The sequence below is a fragment of the Xyrauchen texanus genome, chromosome 41 (genome assembly GCF_025860055.1).
Source record: "Xyrauchen texanus isolate HMW12.3.18 chromosome 41, RBS_HiC_50CHRs, whole genome shotgun sequence".
NCBI lineage: Eukaryota > Metazoa > Chordata > Actinopteri > Cypriniformes > Catostomidae > Xyrauchen > Xyrauchen texanus.
The window spans coordinates 19,603,992-19,629,840 of NC_068316.1; the positions used below are offsets into that span (position 1 = coordinate 19,603,992).

General features: G+C 37.5%; 1 protein-coding gene across 10 annotated transcripts in view; it reads right to left on the minus strand.

Moving 5' to 3' along the window:
- Positions 1 to 25,849, minus strand: part of LOC127634639 (eyes absent homolog 1) — a 60,146-nt gene that overhangs the window by 14,203 nt on the left and 20,094 nt on the right. For all 10 annotated transcript variants that reach the window (XM_052114266.1, XM_052114262.1, XM_052114263.1 and 7 more), the window contains 5 exons: positions 21,626 to 21,708; positions 21,033 to 21,219; positions 20,323 to 20,465; positions 18,002 to 18,085; positions 11,551 to 11,640 (listed from right to left, as the gene is read on the minus strand). In XM_052114266.1, the coding sequence (XP_051970226.1) occupies positions 11,551 to 11,640; positions 18,002 to 18,085; positions 20,323 to 20,465; positions 21,033 to 21,219; positions 21,626 to 21,708 (587 nt within the window). The remainder of the gene's footprint in view (positions 1 to 11,550; positions 11,641 to 18,001; positions 18,086 to 20,322; positions 20,466 to 21,032; positions 21,220 to 21,625; positions 21,709 to 25,849) is intronic.

A 25,849-nucleotide genomic window follows, 5' to 3' on the forward strand; every position in this document is an offset into this window, starting at 1 on the left:
ATCAAATTTTTTCCCATCTTGATGGTTGATGTGACCATTAACTAAAGCTCCTGATCTGTTTCTGCATGATTTTATAAATTTCACTGACTGCTGTCATGACTAGCTGATTAGATAACAGCATGAATAAGTAGGTCTAAAGTGCTCAGTGAGTGTATATATATTTTTTTGTCATGTAAATTAATGAAAAGTCCCAGAATAAAGAGTCCCAGCATAATACTGTATGAAGTCCCAACTATAAGTAAGTCATTTGTTAGTTTATTTCCCCTAAAAGTGTAGCAGAAAGTGTCAAAACATTCCTGTTTGAGTGGCCTGACACGGCCACATTGGCTTGACAAATGGGGTGAGTTTGGGGCAGGATAATTAATTTGTACAACTAATGGAGGATGGGTGGAGTTTTCTAGAATATGTTAGAAAACAGTGATTATTTCGCAATACCTTTTAGTGACACTAGTGTCGCAGAAATTACACAATTAAGCTTTAAACCACCACTCGTATTTCAACACTTCACTTGATAGTCGAAACTGGGAAAGTGGTATTTCCATTTAGCTATTGTTGAATATTTCCTTTCCATAACTTGAAGCCTTTTAATTAAGTTTCAATGGCCTGCTTAGACACTGAAATACAAAAAGGACTTCCTTGTTTTAACTAAATCTGAACCTGGCCAAATGCTGACGTTAATGCATTCCTGTCTAATGCTACAGCAGGGTAGGGGTAGCTTCAGACTGTAAACTTTTTTTATTTTACTAGCTCCCCTCTGAACAAATTTTCATCTCTCTGGATTTGTGGGGAGAGGGAGGGGAGACCGACGTGATGAGAAACTCAAACCAGCTGTTCTTTAACAGAATTAAAATCTTGACCCCCAACCTCGGCTCTAATGCAGCCATTCTCTCGCCTAGCCTCTCCCAGCAAGCCTCGAGATCCAAAGAGGAAAAGACTTTGACCCTGTGCCCTGCTCCTCCTCTTCCGGGCTCCACAAGCTCAGATAAGGGGGAGGGGGGGTTTGTGGGGGGAGTATGGCTGACCTCACATGGAGAACTTGGGAGTGTTGCAGGGCCAAAAGATGGACTGCCAATTGCAGCCACAGATCAGGAACACCTCAAGCTATTTGTGTAATCTGTTTCTAGATAGTCAGCAGTGGATCTTTAATACTTGTGAAGTCCCAATTTGTTTTAAAGAGAGGACCTTTGGAAAGGCTAAAATCATTACAGAAAACTGGGGCCTCCGTTACAATGTTTAATCATGGCTTGCTCACTGGAAAGCGTAGTGATTTTTTTATGATGACAAAATATGTGATATGTGTTCGTGTATGGTTATTTGAGAAAAAGTAATGTCCAAGTTATTGATATCCTGATTATAAAAAAACAATACAAATATAGCCATATCTCATAAAAATTGCATGACTTTGGGGAAATTCTTGCAAAATGCGGTTCATTATATTCATCCCGTGAGTTCCGAAGTGAAATACCGACTCTGTGATGCTAAAAGTTAGAGGTTTTTAGTGTTGATGTTCTATCGAGTTTTAAATCAACAAAACCTTCCTTCCTATCCCAATCCTTAATCCTAAATGATAGTGTAATATAAGCAAATGTGTTTCATGAAAAATGCAATTGCTTAAGCAACCATGAGCCATGTATAATATAATAACGTGATTTTTTTAGACGAGGGTGAAAAAGGTTTTTTTTTTTCAACATCTTACGTTTTTGTAGATGCTCTGTCAAGTTTAAAGAACTTAAACGTTTGAAAATGTATCTCAGGACACCTGTATGCAGTGCCATTTGCAACACATCTGAAAAGTTCCTTAGAATGTGGGCAGCTGGCATGTTTGAGTCTCACTTATCCCACCAACTTTGTCGGGACCACCGCATGTTTAATTCAATGGTTATTACGACACACAATTAACAGTTGTGTTGTGGGCTACTAGACCTCCGGGATGAAAGTGAGGGCAGAGAAAGAATTCAGAGCCTCTAGCAATTACTACACACAGCTGGGGCCCACATAAACCACTTGACTGCCACTCTGGTAGCTGCTCCCAGCCTCTAATGGAGCTGACTGGTTCTAATGTCTTACAGTAACTCACGAGACTCATTAGGGTAGCTTCTTTAGCACTCATAAACACCGTTAAGCCTAATAACAAAGGATGGGCCAGCTTTAAGTGGTTAAGTACAGCATGTGGTTGATCTTCAAGGGTGGCTGAAGGTATCTTCAAGATGGTGTTATCTTGGGTATATAAATGCTCTAAATATTGCATGATGTATACCTCAAAGTAGGTTAATTGAGAGCTGGTTTTAGGAAGTCAATTGAGATAATGTGCTCAGAGATGGTAGAGGCTATGGAAACCAGGCTTAATCCAGTGCAAATAGGTCTGTCTGTTCTTTGGTTGTCTTCATTGTAGTTCTCCACTCCTCCTTCACCAACTAGTGGTTTTTACAAAACCTACAATTGCTCCTAACTAAGACCAGATGTTTCTACTGTAGGCTGTGTAAAGATCCTCCTCTGCAATCCATACATAATTATGTCTTATACAAACCATTTGTCCCTCTGTTTAATTCATTATTTTTATTTTATTTATTTATTAATTTATTTATACATTTCTCTTGTTCATTCAACTGTCTGAAGATTCTGGTTGAAGATAGAAATGTAAAGAAATGAATCCATAAAGAGTTACTGTGCATAACTGTGGGAAACTGCAAGAGGGGCATAACAAACTACTAAATAAACACCTCTAAATCAGCTCTTCTCTATTTCCATTCTCTCACTCTCATTTCCTTTCAGTTCCTCCTCTGACCATGCAGGTCTAGAAAACCTTTTCATTTATGCAAGCTATCAGAGACTTCTTTGTTTGCCTGGCATCTGTCATTAAGCAATCAGGCAGGACTGGCTGATTCTTCCTGTTGGCCAGAGGAAGGGCTTTGCTGCTGACTACTCAGAAGTGAGCTGGAGAATGTCAAAAATAAAATGATCATTTAAAACTACAGACCTCACTTTCCCTTTCGTCCTGCTGCTGAAGTTGGAAACATCTATATTTCATTACTCTCTCTGGCTACCTCCTGGTTTCTCCTTGCTCTTTCTTTTTTTCACTTAGCACAGGAGGTAACAAGCTTTCATCCCTGTTCGTGCCTTCCAACAGACTATAAACTCAGTTGAAGCTCTATGGCTTCCCTTTGGTCTGTTCTAAAACATAGTGAGCATGCATCACTGCCTACATAGGCCTTCTATGGCCTTAATTTACACCGAACACGTTGTTGCACTTAACCAAACCAAATAAAACAAAAAACACTAGAGGCAGCGCAACAAATAGAAAAGAGCACAGGTGTATGAAGACAAGATCTTTTTAACTTGACACCATGTCTAAAAATGTGGCACTTGTGCATTATATGCAAAAAAAAAGAAAAAACAGAGTCGTGCACACGCAACTGTCAAAGATGTCCATCTATCACATGTTTACATAGAAAAACAGCATGGATCAAAGCAAAAACACGTTTGATGTGAACAGCCCCTAACTGTCAGTGAACCTCATAAGTGACTGATTTGGTGAGCTTTAAATAAGTGACAATTCCACACACCATTTCACAAGTTTGCTTGCTCATATAATCCTTGGAATAATAGTAAACAAATTTGGCGGTCTGTCCGCACTGGGTTTTTATCAACTTTTCAATATTAATGGAAACAATTGAAAATCAGCACAGACTGTTCGGTGTGAATGGCCCCTAACTGTCCTGGAACATCATAATTGAATGATTTGGAAACCTCTACATAGACAGCAACTTCGTGAGTCATTCAAATATCACTCCTAATGCAAAAGTGACACGAGAGCAACAATGCGATATATAATGTGCATAAATATATGTAGCACATACATTTTGGGTAAAATAGTGAGTTTTCTATTATGTTTAATCATTTTTTAGAATACTTTTCAATACTGAATGGATTCTATGTATATTTAAAATTAAAATTTCTCTCAATTCATTCCTCATTTTAGCTTTATAATCATACTGAATTATGGTGTTGCCTTACCGAAGAAGCATAAGATGATACCTTTGAATTTTGCCAAAATGAGCTATAACAGGAGACAGCATAATTAAGCTACCCAACATTTGAACAGCAATTACGACACTAGCGCACCTATGATACCTTAAATTTCTGCCTCCAGAGGCAGCTTACTAGGTTTTGGAACAGAGCTTGAGTTTGGAGAGGAAACGGCTCCCCACACAGGTGAGTAGCCCAGGTAACAAAGGCACAGTGTGAGTGATTACAGCCATCAACACAACATTCCTCCAAGTCTACAAGCTAAGTCCATGTGAAAAAGCCCAATCCATGGTTCGCAGGTTCTCAATGCTACTACTCCATTGGCAGGGTCTGTCATCCCCTGACTATGAGGGGGGGTTCATGTCCCTAGTGTTGGCCCCCCCTTCACTTTCCCACCACAGTTGGCCCACGCAAGGGTGAGAGAGATAGAGAGGTAGAGAGAGAAAGGGAGGGGGGTAGCTTACCTGTGGGTCAGACACAGGATATGGAGAACAAAGACAGTTCTTCAAACCCACTTCATTCCAATCCACAGTTTGTGCTTGAACAGTCATGGAATTCAAACAGCCGGGTAAAACAAAGCTCTCTGGAAACATAGGTTTCCTAAAACCAATGCTTTTCACACTCTCATATTAAAATGGAAAATAGTCAAGTCGATTCAAGTCAAGTGAGTTTGTTGGAGAGACTTTTATGGAAAAGTTGTATGGAGCTCAGCTGATAATAATAATGCAGGTATGAGCACTCCACATAATGCTTAAAAAATAAAATAAAAAATGCTGTAGTAAAGACATATAATAAAGAGTCTACTCAATACACAGGTACTAAAGCCAAATGTTCCACTGCGCAATACTGCACTGATGTCTTATCCTGTAGATGGGATGCCAGTTAAAACAAATGTCTATCCAACTAGAAAGACAAGCAAAAACTTGCTCTTATTGCTCTGATGACATAAGGATTATATTGACATATTAAATTATATATATATATATATATATATATATATATATATATATATATATATATATATATTTTTTTTTTACTGAGAGTTACTGTACTTTGTAGCAGCCTTCAAACATTTCTTTGTCTGAAAAACTTCTAGACAGGTGTTAGGAGTTAGTCATTGAGGATGAGCAATCCGTTTCTAAATCATCATTTGTCATCACATTGTTTGTAACACTACATCTTCCATAGACACACAACCCTTATTGCTTTTAGGACCAAGTACTGTGGGCTGTTGGTAAGAGGGGCCAAAGCTGAGAGAAGATAGACAGGCTGACTTTAAAAGCTCTCCATTCTCTCTTTAGTCATTCCAAAACACATTAGGGCTCCTGCCAGGGGACCTCTGGAGCACTGACAGCCAACAGACACTACCTGTGTCTAGACACAAAAACACATTAAATCCACACAGTCAAATCCTGTTCCCAAACACATAACACGCGTAGGGAAAGTTATGATAATGACTTATTTCACTTTCAAAAGAGTCACTCCTCTATTTTGGTTTGGTCCATAGAGCTCCAGGAATTCTAATGGAACATTTGCTTGTGGCATTGGCCAGAAATACTGTATATTAAATAAAGATAACCAAGAACAGAGTTGAACTAAACTAAGATAGCTGATTTGCAATGGAAAATATTATACTAAAACGCTGATGCTTTTAAAGTGACAGTTCAGACAAAAAGTGAAAATTTGGTCATTATTTACTTACCCTAATCGTGTTCCAAACCAGTTTGACTTTCTTTCTTCCGTGACACACAAAAAAGAGGTTATGCGGAATCAAACAGCCTCAGTCACCATTTACTTTCATTGTAAGGGAAAAAGATGCATACAAACATATTGCTTAGTCATTAAATTTGGTCAATAAAGTAATTAGATTTTGGAATAACATGTAGGTGAGTAAATTATTTTTAGGTGAACTATTTCTTCAAATTCCAAAAAGTGACATTTTAATGCCAAATTTTTGTGAAAAAAGTTTTATTTTAGTGTAAATAAATATATTTTTAATTTTGACTGTAAAAACATTTAACCTCATACAATCACACACGAACTTCACACCTCTCCTCAATCCCACTTGCTCATTGTAAAATGATAAGTGAAGCCCCACCATCCTGGGGTGCTGAAAAATGTCCCAGACTCTGCAGTGTCACTGGGTTGGCTTTAGGTATGCATCTGCAGAGGTATGGCCAGGGATAATTGAAACCGTTCCCACCTCAGCCGTCCAGAGCTCAGAGTCAGGGAGGAGAACTCTGTCCTGCAGACGGCTCTGTGTTGTTTTCTCTCCTGGCAAGCCATGGCCCTTCCCTGCTGAGAGGGAGCACGGCCGGGCCCCTGAGACACACATTCCCACACACCAACCCGCACTCCACCTCTCACCGAAAACACAAGAATGCTTTCATCCCTAAAATGTACACACTCTCAGGTACGGCACATAGCGTATCGCAAAAGCTAGGGGTAATTGCGTACAAGAGTGTTGGTACAACCAGTTGTGGTATAACCAAAGAGAATCATTCCAAGAAAACAGAGCCTCTTTCTGTGCTCTTAAACAATTCATCATTTATTGTCAAGTTAGCGATGGAAAAAAGTGTTTGATCCTGTAAAACTAACTTTTGATCTATTATTATACAGAATACATTTCTGTAGGTTCCGTAATGAAGTTATTTTTAATAAATATTAAAAATAATATTTATTGTGCTATATTGTCTCATAAATACCACAAAATATAAAAACAAATTAAAGAATAATAAATTTGTTTAGTTTTACTGAGGTGTACTTTCCAAGGAAAATTGTGAAGTGACACGGAATGTATTTTATTTAATGCAATTACGACAAAATATATTAGTGACTATAATAGTTGAGAATATAATAATATTACAGTAGTGTGTATAATACATAAAACTGACATAAAGAAGTTAAAAAAATACAGTTTCAATTAAAGTTTCAGATTAAAATAATGACTAAACGAACAGAGCATAAATATTACTCTATAAATGTCCTTTTAAAATATTTTTACAATTAATAATTAATTATGTACAATTTACACATTTCTATTTATAAATATAAAAATCATAATGAGCATGGTCATTTCTGGAAGAAATATTTTGCACATGTGAGCCAAGGATTGCACAGGGTCCATATTTCAATTAAAATGTCAAACATATAATTTGCTAAATTTTCAACGGACATTATGCACATTCTTTTTTAGTATGAAACTTTGAGTTCCTGAAAATAACCACGAACATCTTCCTCTCAGGAAGAAATTTAAATCAATATACTGCAATCAATACAAGGATCATATTGCTGACAAGCATGAAATATATTCTGCAATTGTACAATATCAATAATTAAGTGAGCCAAAAAAAACAAGACTGTCTGTTTTTCTAAAGATTCTGCCTCTATACTTTGACAGTGTTGTATTACAAGGTCAGTAGAGAGTGTTTTGTGTGTGTGTTTGTAAAGTACAGTAAAGTACTTGTAAAGTACAGTAGATACTTTATGTCCTCTTTGGAATGCCATTTCCACGTCAGAACTTTATCAATAATTATCAGCACAGATGGAAATTGAATCACACACACTCAAGAAAGTGGGCGAAAACAGCAAACAAATAACACAACCCATCAACTGCAATTAATAGTATAACACAATGCAACATGACCCTACATATCACTAAAACAGACCGATGCTTTAATCAGACAGGACATGACCACAAGAAAATGTATCTATGTGGATTACACACCACCAGCATTTACAAGCTTCTTACTAGCTACTTTATTCCCAAAACTGTGTATTGCAATGGCTTGGCACGAACCAAAAGCTAAGGAGCAAGGGAAAGGATGTTATACACAAGCTATTGAGTGTATCAATCAGGCTGATTGTGTATTTAAGGACTACACTGCCTGGCCTTTGCACATTTGTGTACGAGTCACGCAGTTGTCAATCTGGCGTTTCAAACACCATTAGGCATTTGTATCTTTGAAGGCAGAGGGAAATCCCTTTATGGCTTTGACTAAATTAGACTGTGCATTTGCATTTTTTTTAATGCTCAACTATACATCTGCTCTGGTGATATTTACAGTTTAGATTCCTTTGGAATTCTCCTCCAATTCAGTTCTGTTTCCTTTCTTTGTTCCTCTGAACATCCCTTTCAGTTCAGAGAAAAGATTCTGTTGCGGTTTACACTACAGAACGCAAAGTATTCTGGTATTGCATGCACGCAACTGTAATTTTAAGAGAACGTCCTTAGCTTTAAAGTGTCAAAATGAAATGTAATAATTCCATTGCTGAGATATACCAGACAGGAAAAACTGTGCATTGCACAATCCAATCATTTTACAATATGCCTGGACAGCCAATTCATACGCAAGCAGTTTAAACACATGAAACAAAATCAAAATACAGGACAGATGTTGTGAAAAAGCCACATTTAAGCTTTGTCACAAAAGTCATTTTTATATATATTTTTTTGGAATGGCAGGGGCACATCCATTATACAATGTACAGCATGCACAATTCGATGTAGCCAAACATACTGAAATATTTAACAGCCAATTGCTGCCAATTAACTTTGATCAAGATGAGTGCGATTGGAATCTCCCCGTCACTCGTCTGTCTCTGGCAGCACAAACATTTTCTTTCTCCATGGTTCTTGTGGCAGGAAAAGCAGAGCAGGGCCGTTGACTAATGAGACTTGGCAGACTCGCAACAGTTCTCCTCACACTTAAGTATCAAACAAAACATTTCCTCCTCTGCAGGGTCAGCCGCGAGCAGGACACAGAGGAAAATCATTGGGTCAGTGGTGTTGGGTTCTGGGGACGAGGTAAAGCGGCTCGCCAGTGGTGTCCCGGCCAGGACGGGTGCAGTGTGCTTAGTAAGAGCAGAATGGGCAAGGCTTTTTAAAGGAATAGTTCACGTTCCTGATTTTCAAAAATAAAAATGTTGTCGTTCCTAACCCGTATGACTTTCTTTCTTCCGTGGAACGCAAAAGGAGAAATTTGAACAAATGTACTGGTTGATCTTTTCAATGCATTAAAATGAATGTTGACTGGAGCTTTCAAGCTTAGAAAATAATAATGAAAATGTGCCATAAAAGTAGACTCGTGCACTATAGTCTTCTCAAGACAAATTATAGCTTTATAAACCCACATCCCATTCTATAATGCATCTCTAAATAAGATTTCCAATTAATTGGTTAATCCGGTTCACAAATCTGGTCTGGACAATTTCTTCACGAATCCGACATAACTACTTCTCTAATGAACGCACAAGGGTGAATGTCAAGATTTTCAGTGAATAAAAAGTTACATTTAGTCTGTTTTTCACCCAAAGCCATCATATTACATCAAAAGACTTGGAATTTAGTGCATAAGTTGTATGGACTACTACTATGAAATATTACAATCAACCGATTTAATGAAAAAAATTTGACATAACCTCATGCGACCCCACATACACATGTGTGGTTGTAATATTTTGACTTTACTATATGCAATGCATAATTTAAACCGACTGATGTCAGTTCAGAAGACTCTTGAATGTCAGTAAAAGGTTAAACTTTTTTTGTACAGAGTCATGTCACAAAACAACATTGTGCCGATCACAGCGAGTTTGTCTTTGGGAGAAACGTCAACAAAACGACATCTGGTAAGAAACCTTACTAAGATTTTACACTGAAAACATGTTTAAGTCTCTAGTTTCATTCGATATGCCATTTTAATTTTTTTTTTTATTTATCGCGAAATGACACGCTACTAAACACAATCTACAATAATGTGTACTTTAGCACATTATTTGCTTAGAAATCCTATATTTACTGTGTATGATCACATTGAGAATCAATGGGTTCATCCAAAAGCTGAACATTTTAGCTTTCAGAGGCTTTATAAGATTGAAAATAAGGTGCATTTCAAACTATTCTGAGACAAGTGCAGACAGACAGCACACTGTAGGTTAAGTAATTCACTAAAAAGGGAGCAAGGGAGCACCCTATAGCTTAGAAGTGCATTCACTCCAAAAATCCAACCAAAAGTTCAGTTTCAGGCTGCAGATGATGTTTGGACCACTGAACCTGTTTGGCAGACATGGGACAATGGTAATCAGTACATAGATTCAGAATTTATAATGTATAACTTTATGTTAACATGGTTGGCAGTGATTGAACGATGCTAGCCATTACTTGTATCAGAATTAATTATGCTAATTTCTGATGTAATGTCTGTCATGTCTCAAAAACATGAATAACCAACACTCCTGGAAACATAAAAAACTATTTGATGAAATAAAAAATCTGACTTTCTATAGCTTGGTATTATTTAAAATTTCACAACTATTTGCTCAAGATTTGTATTTTGATTAATATTTTTTTGGCATATTTATTAGGTGATAATTCTTACAAATCAAAAAGGGAAATGGAGTCAAGCTTGAGTCTCAGGAGGTTTAAAGAATCATTTGTTAATGAATCGGACATGGATTTAAAAAGCTTTTGTTTGGCTTTAGGTGACTTGTAATATAGTGCATGAGTCAGATAGGGCACTTTTAATGACACTTTTATGGTGCTTTCACATCGTTTTTAAAGCAATTCATGTAATTGTAATAAAGTGACCAGAACATTTTTAAAAATGACGCATTTTGTGTTCCACAAAGAAAGAAGGTAATACAACTTTGGAATGACATGAGGATGAGTAAATAAATACAGAATATAACTTTTTTTTTGTATGAACCTTTCCTTTTAGGGTTCATAGATTTGTTAAAGTATTTCACTGTGCATATTTTCAGGCCTGATGCCATTTCAATTGGCTACATTAATGATCCGTCCAAAACCTTGAATTATGTGCTAGCTTGAGCAACACCAGATATGGTCACACTGAACTTTACTTCTATGAACATATGGAGCGCTGCCAATCACTGGTATAAGTGACCCCGCCGCTCTCATTTTCACCTCTCACCAGGCGGGGCAGACAGACACCTAGATACCCTCTCAATAACTGCCCCCAGGGGCAGATTTTACACTGATCCAACATGAATCAGGCTGAGCGGGCAGAGAAGCAGTTTTCAGACCGTGACTGAGAGTTTGCGGCCGGGGTGGACAGAGACACGAAGCACACAGCGTGACACGCAGACAGTCAGAGCTCGTACAGAAATATTAGAAGCTGACAAATTGGCCTGGGCGGCAGGGAGAAGGGGGGTCGCAGGCTGGGGAGACTGACAGCACATGTAAAATTCATTGTGTCCCGTGGGCTACAAGGTAATACTTCAAAACTGAGGGACGTTAGCGAGATATAGGCACCCTGCTATTAAATGGTTGTTGATGCTATGGCTTAAATTTTAATGGACTGCTCTTTTGCTCGTAATGTAATGTATACACTCAGTTATGAGTTATTCACGTCTTGGGGCTGCATTTTAAATATTGCCGCAACGAGAGCAAGCTGGAAAAGTAATCACAGCCTTAGAAGAATGCTACGCAGGGTATGTAGCCAGCGATGTTAAGCACAAACAAATAGGGATATCTCCTAAAGTGATAAAGCGTGCTCAACTTACCTCCAAGTCATTGAAGAAGAAATGTGTGTCGGCCAAGTTGAAGATCATCTCTTCCATTCTTAGTCCCAATGACACTGACGTTGGTGGATCCTAAAAAAACAAACAAAACAAAAATGTATCCAGCAATTAATTATATATTCTAAATAAAAAATAACGAATATATAAAGTATATAATGTCTTTGTAATTAATATATAGAATGTTCTAGCTGATCTAGAAATGTACTTAAAGAAATAGTTCACCCAAAAAGTTTTATTCAAATCTGTCATTATTTCTCACCCTTGTGTTGTTGCAAATCTGTAAGACTTTCTAACGTGGAACAGAAAAGCAGACGTTTGGAAGAATGAGTCACCATTCACTTTCATTTACTTTTTTCTGACAATAAAATTAACAGGTTAAAAGGCTGTCAGTTTCTAACATTTTGCCTAACACCTCTTTTGTGTTCCATGGAAGAAAAAGAAGAAGAAAAAAAATGTCATATGGGTTTGGAATGACACAAGAGTAAGAGTAAATTATTAGAGAATTTTACTTTTTGGGTAAACTATGGGTGAGCCACTCAGTAAATGTAAAACTGGTCTTACATGAGCCGATGAGCTAAAATGAAATTGAGGTCAATGTGTCATCATAAATACATCACTGTCCACATACCTCAGACCCTAGATCATCTTTCTATGCATTACCGATGCATTTCACCCCATTTCCCCCAAACAATTTGCTCATATCAGAGAAAAATTGAGCATTTTTTCCAACTATTCATAAAAGGTTCACGTTGGAAATTTAATAGAAACTTCGAAAGAGGAAGATGCACATTTTTTCCTACACTGAACAGCTTTACCAAGTGATGTATTAACCTGTGCAGTGGCAGTAATCAAAATGGATTACTCACTTAAAATATAATGGACTTTTTTTCAATTGTATTTAGTTTCCATGGTAATGCAATACTGGCAGTAATGGTGATCTCAGTGGTTGTGTTAGAGCTGACAATGATGGGAGTGACTGCTCTTTAAATTGTTAACGAGTCAATTGCAGAGTGTTTTTCCCTTTAAAACCTAGTCAACACTCATTGAAGAAGCTCATTGTAAAATAACACTGATCACGTTTTCATAATTACAAAATTGTATGTGGTTGACTTTAAATACTTTTAGGAAGCTGACATGTACTGCTGTATAAAAATGCGATTATCTTTCAAAGAATATTTTAAACAGCATTTAGCTAATTATTTATTATCATGCATGCAGCTTTTAAGACATTATATTAACTGAGAGACTGCTTGGAATATTCATACTTTTTAAAAGTTGATTTGTCACACCTCAGGACCATTTTAAATGATCAAGTGAAGGCAATATAATGATAAAAAACAGTGAAAAACTTAAAGGGAATGATAACCAGCCAGCACCTAAAACATACACTTTCCTTTATACATTCATATAAAATTTCACCTAAAATCTTGATTAAAAATAAAAAGTTCATTGACATGTTAAGCATCTACTACCTGCATCTGTCAGGTTTATTATATGTTGTAATTTCTTAAATATATTGCTCGATTACAAAGTGGTCACTTAGAGTTTACTGTCTTGTCTTAGTTTCATGTGTTGTCTGCAAACAGCTGCAAACATTTGTTTTATTAATTGCATTTAGAGTGTCAGTATACACTGTTGAGACAAAGAAACATTGTAGGACAAGTTTGAAAAGGCCACCAGGCTTATTAAACAGATATTAATAAATTAGTCAAGTAGTCAGTTTACAATCATCTTTTGTAATCTTCATTGCACATGGGCTTATTTTTCTAATCAGTGGCCACTCTCTCAACGAGTGCGCGGAGGAGAGTGGAACACGGAGGAAAACTGAAGGAAGGGATTTAATCCAGTGTCTGAATGGCCGTGCTGAGTCAGAAAGCTCTGCTTCAGGGATTAAAGCTTAAAGCTACCTGAAGAAATGACTGAGCTTTTTACTGATTACATGTCATACTTAACAATTAAAATGTTTTAACTGCGGACAGCAGGAGGGAAAACCACACAAGTAGAACAGAACACCAGCAATGCCACTGATGGGTTTATTAAGAGAATGTTCGCACACCTTTGGACCTTTGGATCTTTGGAAATTAATATATTGGTGATGATTCCACACAAATAAGTGCTTGATGTCATACACATGGTGGAAAATAAATACATAAATAATGAACCCTTATGTTCAATAGAGATTAACTTTATTATGTGTCTTTTTTTTTTTTGGGCTCCTGGAGACCCCAAAAATGTAAACGTAAAAATAATAATAATTCAGAATATTTACCATGGAGGATGTTTATAGCAAGTTATCTAGTTAACATGTTGTTTATAATTAACCTTATGCTTAAATGTTAAGTATGCTTTTTGAGCTATTAAAGGGCTGTGGGGTCTCTCACACAGCAAACCGAACATGAAGTTAACCTAATGAGTTGTTCTCATGTAACTTTTAGATATAAAAGTTATACAACTTTTAGATAGAGTATATAGCATAAACTAGGTCCTTTGTTTGTAAAGCACTCAGCATAAACAACAGTTTTGAATATTCCAACCTTCCTACCTATTTTGAGCCTGCCAGTCAGTCAACTTCATATTAACACCTGCATATATATCTGACAGTTAATAAAATCAGGTTTGGTGGTGAGAGGTATACAAAGTGCACTTCTCCGACCCTACGAATGCTCTCCAATTAAATCTAAACAATCATTCAGTAGGAGTGTTAAGAATAAATGTAGGCCAGAGTGCCACAGGGTCTTCTGCTCTCACAGCCACCTGTCCCACACATCAGTGCCACCCAAAGGGCGCCAAGTCCTCCCCTCCAACCCCCTCCCTTCCCCAACACTTTCCCTCCAGGCTGATGGCCACACAGCTGGCCTGAGCCATCAGCTTTATGGGAGTGAGCTGCTCTGATGCCAATTAGGATAACTGATAACCAAAGCAGTAAGCTCTCCAGCACAGCTCTATTTATAGAGCTCTTCTTCAACAGCCTGCCTGGTGGGTTTTCTTACTGTTTATGTCATATAAGGCTCATATCTGAGAAATGTGAAGCACCTTGGATTTCAATGTAAGGGTTTGAGTTGAGTGTGTTGATATGATTTAAGAGAGCATTATGTGGTTTGTGATGTTGCTGATTGCCCCTTTCTGGTAGGAGGGCAATGTGTAATCCGATTTTGAGAATGGGGTCGGGGACAAAATAAAAAAGGAGAGAAAATATGAAATAAAAGAGGGAGGAAGGAAAAAGAAAGCAAGGAAGGAAGGAAGGAAGGAAGGAAGCAAGGAAGGAAGGAAGGAAGGAAGGAAGGAAGGAAGGAAGGAAGGAAGGAATCAGAATCAGAATGAGCTTTAGTGCAAAGTGTTCTCATGTACACAAGGAATTTTATTTGGTGATAGGAGAAACAAGTGCACTCAAAACATTACAGTGAGACACAGAATATAAAACAAGGTAAGAGTATAAATAGACATACAAATAATAGGACATATAACAGAATGGAAGGAAGCAAGTGAGGAAGGAAGGAAGGAAGGAAGGAAGGAAGGAAGGAAGGAAGGAAAAACAAAGCAAGGAAGGAAATAAGGAGAAAGACAGCAAAATAGCAAGGAAGGAAGGAAGGCAGAAAAACGGGAAAGGAGAACAAGCAAGGAAAAAGAAAGCCAGATAGGAAGGAATGAAGGAAGGTAGGAAGGAAAAAGAAAGCAAAAAGGGAAGGAAGGAAAATAAAGCAAGGAGGAAGCAAGGAAGGGAAAGAAAGCAATCAAACAAGGAAGGAAAGCATGAAAAGGGAAAGAAGGAGGAAGAAGGAAGCGGGGAAAAGAAAGCTACAAAGGAATGAAGGAAAGGAGGGAGGGAGGACAGAAGGAAGGAAGGAAGAAATGATGGAAGGAAAGCAGAAAAAGAAAGCTACAAAGGAAGGAAGGGATGCAGGGGGAGGAAGAGACAAAAGAAAAAAGGAGAGAAAGAATGAAATAGAGGAAGGAAGGAAGGAAGGAAAAAGAAAGCAAGAAAGGAAGGAAGAATGGAAGGAAGAACGGAAGGAAGGAAAAACAAAGCAAGAAAGAAATGAAGGAAATAAGGAGAAAGCAAAATAGCATGAAAGGATGGAAGGCAGGAAAAAGCAAAGGGAGAAGCAAGCAAGGAAAAGAAAGCTAGATAGGAAGGAAGGAAGGAAGGACAGAAGGAAGGCAGGAAGATGGCAGGAAGGAAAAAGAAAGCAAAAAGGGAAGGAATGAGGAAGAAGGAATCTGGGAAAGAAAGCTACAAAGGAATGAAGGAAGGAAGGAAGGAAAGAAGGAAGGAAGGAAGGAAGGAAGGAAGGAAGGGAGCAAGAGGAAAGAAAGCTATAAAGGAAGGAAGGAAGGAAAGAAAGAAGGAAGGAAAAGAAGAATCAGAAAATAAGGAAAAAGAAAGCAAGCAAGAAGGACGGAAGGAAGGAAGACATGAAGGAAGGAAGGAAGAAAGAAAGGTAAGCAAGAAAGAAAAAGAAGCAAGCAAGCAAGAAAGAAAGAAAGAAAGAAAGAAAGAAAGAAAGAGAAAAGAAAGAAAGAAAGAAAAAAATTGCTGTCACAATATAACTGATGACTGGTTAAAATCAGAGGGATGCACTGAAATATGTGCTCAGTTGAAGTGTGTGTGTGAGAGTGTTCAGATTTTTTGTTGAGTGTTGTGTTGAGGCACTCTCAGAGTTTCGCTTCTTTACCCAGCATGCTCAGCCAAGATAAAGTAAATAAACAGTGCAGGGTCGAGGGCCAGGGCTCCCTCACCCTTAAAACAAAACATCACCCCCATCAAACACCCTGCCTGAGGAACAAAGAGAACAAACCAGCCGCCGGGCCCCATTCCACTGACATATGAGCACTGCTGTCATCTACAGTCACCACAAAGAAAAACCCTTCAAGAACCCCAGCCAAAAAGTGCCAACTTTGTGATTTATTCCCTCAAACAAGAAAGCAGCTAAATTCTACATTCTTCAGACACAGAGAGAATTCATAAACACATGCATATTGAATTCAGATTACAGATGCATTAAATGTGTTATTACATTTGTAATCTGGTGAATTCGGGGAGCAGTCGCCCCAAGTTAAATAATGCGATGAGATCATTGACAAAGCCTGAGAATTGCAGACTAACGTACTTCCCAAATTGTTTGTTTTGAAAGTTCAAATATAGCCTATGATGGTTTACTGTATATCAAATAACATATACAATGAGTGCAGAAGTAAACATGTTCTCATTTCATATTCATAACCCTTTTGAACTTGCTAAATTTGGTAGTATGCCTTAATAAGATGGTTTTAATAACGCAAATACACTATAATTTTTATACATAAATATATTAATATTAATATATTTAAGTCCAAATCTAAAGAAAATGTTTCTTTACAGACTTCAACCAAATTCTCTATTCTTGCTATGCTATAACAGACTAACCCCACTGCAGTTAGGGCAAACACTTATTCATTTCAGGGTTGCTGCAGAGTTTTTAAAATCAAATTTAAGACTTTTTAAGACCTTTTTCAAGACCTGAATAAATACAATTAATACCATATACTCATACCAAAACAAACCAACACAAACATAGACTCTTACTTAAACAGGCAGGGGCACACATTCTACATGGCCATAACATTGCTTACCAATAAAACAGGGTAGGATATATGCAAGTTTAAAATACTCAGGACATGTTTTCCACATATATATCACATTAAATTGAAATAGACCAGGGACTCTTATTTTGAAATGTTTGCGCTTCACTGCTTCCAGCTGCTCATTCAAACAGATAAGAGATATAAAATGTGCTCTCCAACAATAATCTAAAACATATTACAATATAAACAATTAAAAGTAAACATTATCATATTTCATCAACACTACATCATCATCATCAACAGATGATCATTAGTGATCGCTTGTCATAAATTTATGATATGGCTTAATGCTTGGAGAAAATACACCAGTGCAGCGCATACATTTATTTAATTACATCATATTCTTTTTAAGTTTGATAATCACATTAGCTGATATCATGAGCTAATTTTATTTAGCTAATTAAAATGTATTACCTCTTTAAATAAAAATTAAGAATTTATTAATCATTTAAGATATTTAAGACTTTTTATGACCTTACATTTTTGAAAACTGAATTTAAGACATTTTAAGGATGCGCAGGAACCCCGCAATTAAACCTAACAATTAAGCAATTCTGAAGGACAAAAAACCTTTAAGAAGTGTCAATGGACATTCTCTGTGCAACTGGTTTGTAATCAACGCCTGTACCAGCCACATAACTCAGACAGCTGCAGTCCAAGCTGAATGCCTATGAGGCCTTATTATATATAAAGAAACTATTACCCGAATGCTGAGTTTCTCGAAGCTGTACTCAAACAGTTCCTCTTTCTGCAAGCTTTTCTAAACATTGTTGCAATATTTTCCTATGTGTTCTGTTAAAATCCATCTCACCCTGCCGAATCTGTTGGCGTAAGATCCTGTGAGCAAGGAATGGAAAACGATGATTGTTTCATCCAAGTCCCAAATGAACACACGCTGGGAAAAGAAAGGGCAAAATCAATGGCTCACTCAGGATGCGAGATGATCTGACTGTCAATAAGAAGGTTGCATAGATTAAGCGCTCTGGGATCTGCAGATATTCAGCACTGATGGTCACCATCACACCCAACAACTGCAGGAAAAACCACTAGCACACCATCCGTCTCCTGCCCCCAATGCATTACCACAATCAATAGCAACAAACTAATTAACTGGGTTTGTTAACATGCTATGATCCCAGCTTGCTAATGGGGGCAAAACCTTCTTGAAATTCAGGTCATGTCAATGAAAAGGCCATAACAATGTTCTGAATTATACAGATCAACATACAACCCCAATTCTGTTGGTATGCTAATAAAAACAAACATTTGTGATTTGTAAATTGTATTCACCCTTTGCTATATTGAAAGCAATAAATTGAAAAGAATTTCATGTATTTATTTATTTTAAATGTACAGTAGTTTCAAATCAGATGACTGCAACACAGTCAAGTGTGTTCCACTGTGAAACATCACCATTTGTTCTAATAACACTTATTAAGCATTTAGGCACTGAAGACACAAGTTTGTTAAGTTTAGAAAGTGGAATTTTCCCCCATTTATCCATTATGTAGGTCTGTAGCTGCACAATTGTACGGGTCTTCATTGTCACATGGTGTGCTTCATAATGCACCACACATTCTCAATTGGAGACAGGTCAGGACTGTATAAATGCCAATCTAGCACCCACACTCTCTGCTCACACAGCCATGCACTTATAATCCGGGCAGTATGTGGTTTGAAGTTGTCCTGCTGGAAAATGTAGGGACATCCCTGGAAACGATGGTGCTGGATGGCAGTTCCTCCAAAATTTGTACATGTCTTTCTTCATTCATGGTGTTCTTGCAGATGTGCGAGTTACCCATGCTATGGGCACTAACACACCCCTGGCCCATCCAGACACTGGCTTTAGGACATGACACTAATTATAGCTTGTATGGTCCTTTTCCTCTTTGACTCGAATAACACGACCGCTGTGTTTTTTTAAAAACCTTTTGAAATGTGGACTCTTTGTACCACAAAACACAGTTACACTGTTTCTGGACAGTGTTGATGTAGGGCTTCTGCTTTGCATAGCAAAGTCTCTACTTGAATCTGTGGATGCAGTGGCCATGTTCATGATATCCATTACAGATGAATGCCTCTTTTTAAGACAGTGACATCTGAGGGATCAGAGATCACACGCATTCAGAAGTGGTTTTGGTCTTGCCCTTTACGCACCAAGATTTGACCAGATTCCTTGAATCTTTTAACTATATTGTGCACTGTAGAGGGTGAAATGCCCCACATCCTTCCAATTTGTCTTTGGGGAACATTGTTCTCAAAGTGCTAGATTATTTCCTGAAGCATCGGTTGGCAAATTGACAAATCTCGAATGATCCTTGCTCTTGAAGGACTAGGCTGTTTTTGGAGGCACATTATACAGTATACAGTACTATGACATGATTGCTTCACCTGTTTAACTTCTCCTGTTTCACATCGCCTTTTTATTTCAACTCCTGAAATTGTTATTAGTCATAAATTGCCCCTGTCCCAACTTTTTTGGAGTGTGTTACAATTATCTGATTTGAAATTACTGTACATTTTCCAAAAAAAATAATTCAGTATAGAAAAGGGTGAATATAATTTACAAATCACTCTTTTTTTGTTTTTATTAGCATTTTTCATACTGTCCCAACATTTTTGGAATTGGGGTTGTATGATAAAAATAACTAAAGTGGTACTATAGATTCTCTGCTTGGAACAAACTGATTTGGGGACAAAACAACCAACAAAGTCTGATATAATGTTTAAATGTGAACTTAAATGAACTAATATATAAAGCACTTTAAAACATGTCAATTCATTTTTTTAAGAAGAATTAGTGTGTAGAATGGATCAGGAGTTATCACATTTAACATACCCAGAGACCCCCCAATCAAAAACTCACCAACCCAAGGACCCCAATATAAAAAAAAAAAAACTAGAATTTCTCAGTAATACTTCATAACCTTCATTAAAAACATGAGCCTCACAGTTTTCTATTGCTATTCTAAGTGCTACTAATGGGACCTCAACACTCAACAAGTACCTTCATGGACCCCTGATTTAAAGCAATGATTCTACATAACTTAAAGTTTCTTAAGTGTAATTCATTCTAACACTCCTATTCCAGCCAGTATGAGACACATTGACATAGTGGCAGTGGTTCAATACCTCAAGGTCAGAGTCAGGAGGTGGGGATGGGTTGTTGTTCCTTCTTCCCCTGCCACGTGACTTTCCATCCGCGGCCCGACGCAATCGATCTGAATCTGAATCTTTAATGGGGGTTGATGGACTGTGGATTGTACTGTACTCTCCTGAAAGAAGAAAAGACAAAAAGTATATCAAAAGAGGCAAATAAAAAAGTATTTCACCTTCACAGCTCAACATTGTGGCTGGATCTGTTTACCTCTTCCAGTAGCTGCTTCCCACATTCTCTAAGATGCTGTTTATCAGGTCAGTTTACACCCCAGATTCAGAATATAGTAATGGAATTGGGGTGTGGTGCTCTATAACGTCAATTTTTGAATTAAATAAATCGAAATTATACAACAGATGGTTCTGGTCTTCTAATTTGAAAGGCCAAGCTGCATCCAAAGAGTGCTGATATTCAACATAACTGAACTGGCACGTTTCACTGTTCACAGCAACACTCAATAGTTAATCCTGCTTTGGCTTCTTTTGCAACTATTTTCATTTGCAGACCAAACCAAAACAAAATAACTGGCTATATTGTCTCAATAAAGGCAATAAGCTGCAAAGGGTAGCCACCAGGGTTTTGTTTCACCAAATTAGCCAATTGCGGATCAGAATAATAACAACGTGACATTTTAGGTCATCCCATAACTCATTTTTTCCAGATTAATTTGCCAAACCCCATTTACCCGCAGGCTGCTCTGAGAGGGCCTGGCTGGTAATCCCTGATGGAGGCTCCTGTAGGGTGTAGGTGGCAGTGGTGGAGGGTGTGGTGGGGCTGGTGTTATTACTGGTCATGTAGGGAGAGGTGTAGGGGCTACTGTTGTAATACTGCGCATACTGACTCTGCCCAAAGGCTGGGTAGGAGGGGTATTCCTGCAACAAGACATCAAGGGCGTAATGTGAGATAGCAGCATCACAACGCTGCTACTTTACAGTGCATATTCCAAGACGTAAACGTGAACATATGTCTTCTGTGTGCTACATCTGGACAGTGATCTGTCTTCACTTTTTTTTCTTTATCCTCGCCTTGTGGCATAATTCATAGACACGAAGAGCAAGAGGTAATCCTTGCATACAGTGGTCAAGACATTTAAATTGATTCATATCATGTGAATAATGCAAACGTACATATGTTCTATAAAGGCTTCCATGAGGTAGGAGAAAATACTGTGTGCATATGCCAAAATGCGACAGGCTACAGTTGAGACAGAGGAAATACAATTTCAACACACACTACAGACTAAATAGATGAAAGAGATGAAAATGTAATTACAGCTACCTGTTGTGTGCTATTGAATCCAGTTGAGTTTGTGAGGGAATTGCTTCCTGCATACAGCCCTGAAGTTGTTGTAAAACTGCCTCCTACGAGTGCAAGAGACATAATGGTGAGTTATCTACAAATGCAGCAGGATAAAATGAAAACAGCACAGTAAGATAGTGTAAAATCTAATCAGACGTGATAGACATGAGGCTAGTATTCAAGTGATCTGCTTTGTACAAAATGAAAAACAATGAAATGATGGAGAGATAATGACAGACAGGTTGAAAAAGGTTGTAGAATATAACACTATGTTTAAAATTAATGGCATTTTTTAAATTGTTAGGGGGCAAGCAACCCAAAAGACCATTATATTGCTCAGAGGTTGCTCTTTAATAGCCAAGAAGACATAAAGCTGCACTATGCAAGATTTTTTGGCTAAAAAGAAACAAATTGTCATTATTGATTGAGTACATAAACAATCAGTGTTCAAAACAATATTCTTACATTACCTTGATTCACCTAATCAGGTAAGCCTATAAAAAGTATATGTATTTTGAGCTGTCAGGTTCGATTTGTGGTGAAATCTCTTTTAGCATGACAACCTTGCGTCATTATGTCATGTCCGTGAACATAGGAAAGAAGAGCCGGCTGTCTCGTTCCAATGTAAACAGTAGATGATGGTAATGCACATTTTAGTTTGTGAGTAGCCGTTATAAAGAAGAAAGAAACTACATTTCAGTCAGTTACACTCACACAGTTCAGGACATCATCACAACAATAGGGTGACCAGACGTCCTCTTTTTCGGACCTTAAAAAAGTGTCCGGCCAGGATTTCGAAATTTATGAAAATGTCTGCGATTCAGCTTTAGTTGCATTATGATGTGCATCTAAACTTGTACTTCATTGTGTGCGTGCGTATATTTGCATTGCTTAAACCATCTTTGTAAGTCCAGCCTTCTCCCTTACAAGAGGCTTGCAACAACTATTGGCCAAATTCCTGCCTGTCAATCTCTTCGCGAAAGCGTAAAGTGCTGTTGTGCTCGCCATCCAACAGTTGCTTGACAATAGCAGCAAATGACAACTGAGTGGAAATAAAGCCCAAACGAAAGTGCAAATTCACTGAATATTTGCACAAAATTCCCATGCTTTCGTCCAGGTCAAGATCCGTGAGAAGCAGAATGTATGTTATGTAAACCAAGCACGTATGTGTCAGTTGCTAATAAAGATGCAAGTGATTTAGAAGCACACATTAGCTCTGCGAAGCAATAAGGGTCAGTAAAAGGTGAAAGTTCATCATGTAAATTAACGGTCTACATTTTGCGACCAGGTAAAATTGTTATCAGATTGCTTCATTTTCCATGGCCATTCAAAATAATAGTAATAGTAAATGAAGGTACACTTATGACATCAAATATTTTATTTTAGTACATGGACATTCAAAAGGATGTTGGAAATGTTTTATTTATTTATATTTATTTTATGCTAACAGAGTCTTTTTCACTGCATTAAAATTTGCATTCATAGTAACACTTTTTTTAACCTTATTATGTACAACATAATATAACAATAAGAAAATCTTCCATTGAACTCGTATCAGCCATTTCACGAGTTTCGCCTCTTAAATTGGTAAGTGTATAACAATACAAAAAATAATAGTAGATAAAACACTTGAAAAATCATATTAAAATATACTGGTAATGATTGAGGAGATTGAGTCCCCTGTTCTTTATGTAAAAGCACTTTGAGTGTAGTCTCAGAAAAGGGCTATAAATGTTAAATTAATTAATTCAAAATATGTGAATATGAGTGTTGTTTATCTTCATTAAAGCAAACACAGAAAAAGCTCAAATCATGAGATTCATCAGCCAGAAGAGCAGTGCCAGAACATAAATCACATTTAATGTTCTTCCTCAAATTGATTGAAATTTTAAGTTTCAACCACAGATGTCGCTAGAGAGCACTAGGTAGTGCAGCTTTAAGTGAAACATAACTGAGAACTCCATTATCATCTTTGTTTCAGATGTTTCTCCTAAAATTCCTTTGGAGAAATAAAAACACAACTGTTGACATACAGTAATAGTACAGAACTATAAAGTGGACAGTATAGCTCAGATAATTATGTCTTGGGAAATTTTGATGAGAAATGTTTCATGAGTTCATATTAAAATCTCTGACTTTTGATTGCACACTTGGTATTTTGGCTAATCTCTTCTGTAACTCTAGTCTAGGTAAAACATATGTGAGATTAGGAGTCTTTTTCACAGGAGAAGCAGTAGACCTCTGTAAATCTCCATTTAAACTCTTTGTTATCTGGGAAAAATAATTGAGACTTTATGTTAAAAGCTAAACCAACTTAAAGCATTTTAAAACATAGCATTACAGGTTTTATAGCATGAGGGGTGTGTGTGTGGGTGGGTGGGTTAGGGCGATTTGCGAAGACAATTTATTTTGTAAAAAACTGGTAATTACAAGGGTATTATGCTATAAATGTGGTTTATGAGGACATTTCTAGTGTCCCCATAATTCAAATCGCTTAAACAAAACATACTAAACAATGTGTTTTTTTTAAATGAAGAAATGCAGAACGTTTTTTGTGAGGGTTAGGTTTAGGGGTAGGGTTAGAGTTAGAGTTAGGGGATAGAATCTATAGTTCATACAGTAAAAAATAATTATGTCTATGGAGAGTCCTCGTAAGGATAGCCGCACCACCATGTGATTAGATCTCGGCTAGAAAGAGGAAAGGGGGTTGGGTCCTTTATTTCATCCATTGCTACCTTTACAATGACAGAGACAGTGCAACTGTTGTGTGCTAGAGGGGAAGGGTGGACTGGTCAAAAGAAGCACCTTCTGGGTAATTAAATCTCTATAAGGAGAGATAGCATCTAATGACTTAATAACATACATGACATGAGTTATACAGACTGAGACAGCCTGAATGTACATAAAGTCACCATTGCTATTCTAAGTGCTACTAATGGGACCTCAACAAATTTCACAGAGCTCAAATCACATTGAAATTCTCATACATTTTTTCCAGCAGTTTTTGTTAGCTAACTAATATTAACAAGCTCTAAGCTAATGAACAGCTGTCTGCTGTCCCTGAAGTCCCACATTTTTAAAAAGGTTGTAAGAGGAACTTCATTGGTTCACTAGAGCCGTCAATTATCACTGAACAACCATCTAAATGTGAAATGCCACCAAAATGAACGCAATGTGTAAAAATAAAGGCGTAAATGCACATTTGTTCAGCAAAACAAACAGAAGTAAACTTCTGATAATCTCAAAAAATTACAAGAAACCCCCTCAGACTGTAACAAATGTAGAAAAGCCTTCTATTTACATGAGTGACTGGAACATCCAGCTACTGTATTTATTTATTGTTTGTTTATTTCTGTCTTGTTGTCTTTCTTTTTTCCAGCAAGAGGTACTTCAAAAATCATTATGTGCCTCTCTAGACTTGGGCCCTCACATTTTACATAAAGCGAGACACATTAAACTCCCACTGCACAAGAAATTAGCTAAATCCACAGTTCAAAAAGTCATAAAAGCAAGGAGTTGTAGGATAGCAGTTGACTTCAGAGAGTATGGAGCCACAAAAAAAGCCAAGCAAGACCCCCTCCGGTCCCTAAAGAATGACTCTGGGGAGAGGTCTGGTCATTCCCAGGGGCAAAAAGCCCCCATTCCTCCCCCACTTTCACTCTGTCTTGCTCCAGTTAGTTCAGTCAAGACGAGACACTGGCTCTCCTTATGGCCTCGCCAATTGGGAGTCCATTTGCTGTGCTTGATCAGTCCTCTTGCCATGGGCTATGTCTATCATCAGTGCACAATATTTGTAGCAGAAGTTTTGTAGGCCTCTCTAGGGAGCAAGCGATCAAGTCCAGATGGGCTTCTTTAAAAAGCAGTCTGCTGCTCCTCTCACACTGTGTGCAGAATGGAGGGAGGCCCAATTGTTGCTGTAATTATCATCTACTCTGAGTGAAAATCAGAGAAGCCTGTCTCTCTCACTCTGCTCATGCAGTAGAGCCATTAGGCTTATGGAAAAGGAAGCAAAGCACAAACCGGTGTGAACTGGAAAATTAATTCAGAATTTATGTTTGGATATTTTAAGTGAATAAACAGTTGAGAAGTCATCAAATTCATCGGCATGTAGCAAATTTCCACTTATGATGGTCCAATAACCATGTGGTGTGAATTCACTGAACAGTTGCATCCCTTTTGTGCATGGTATTTAAGCAGAAAAAC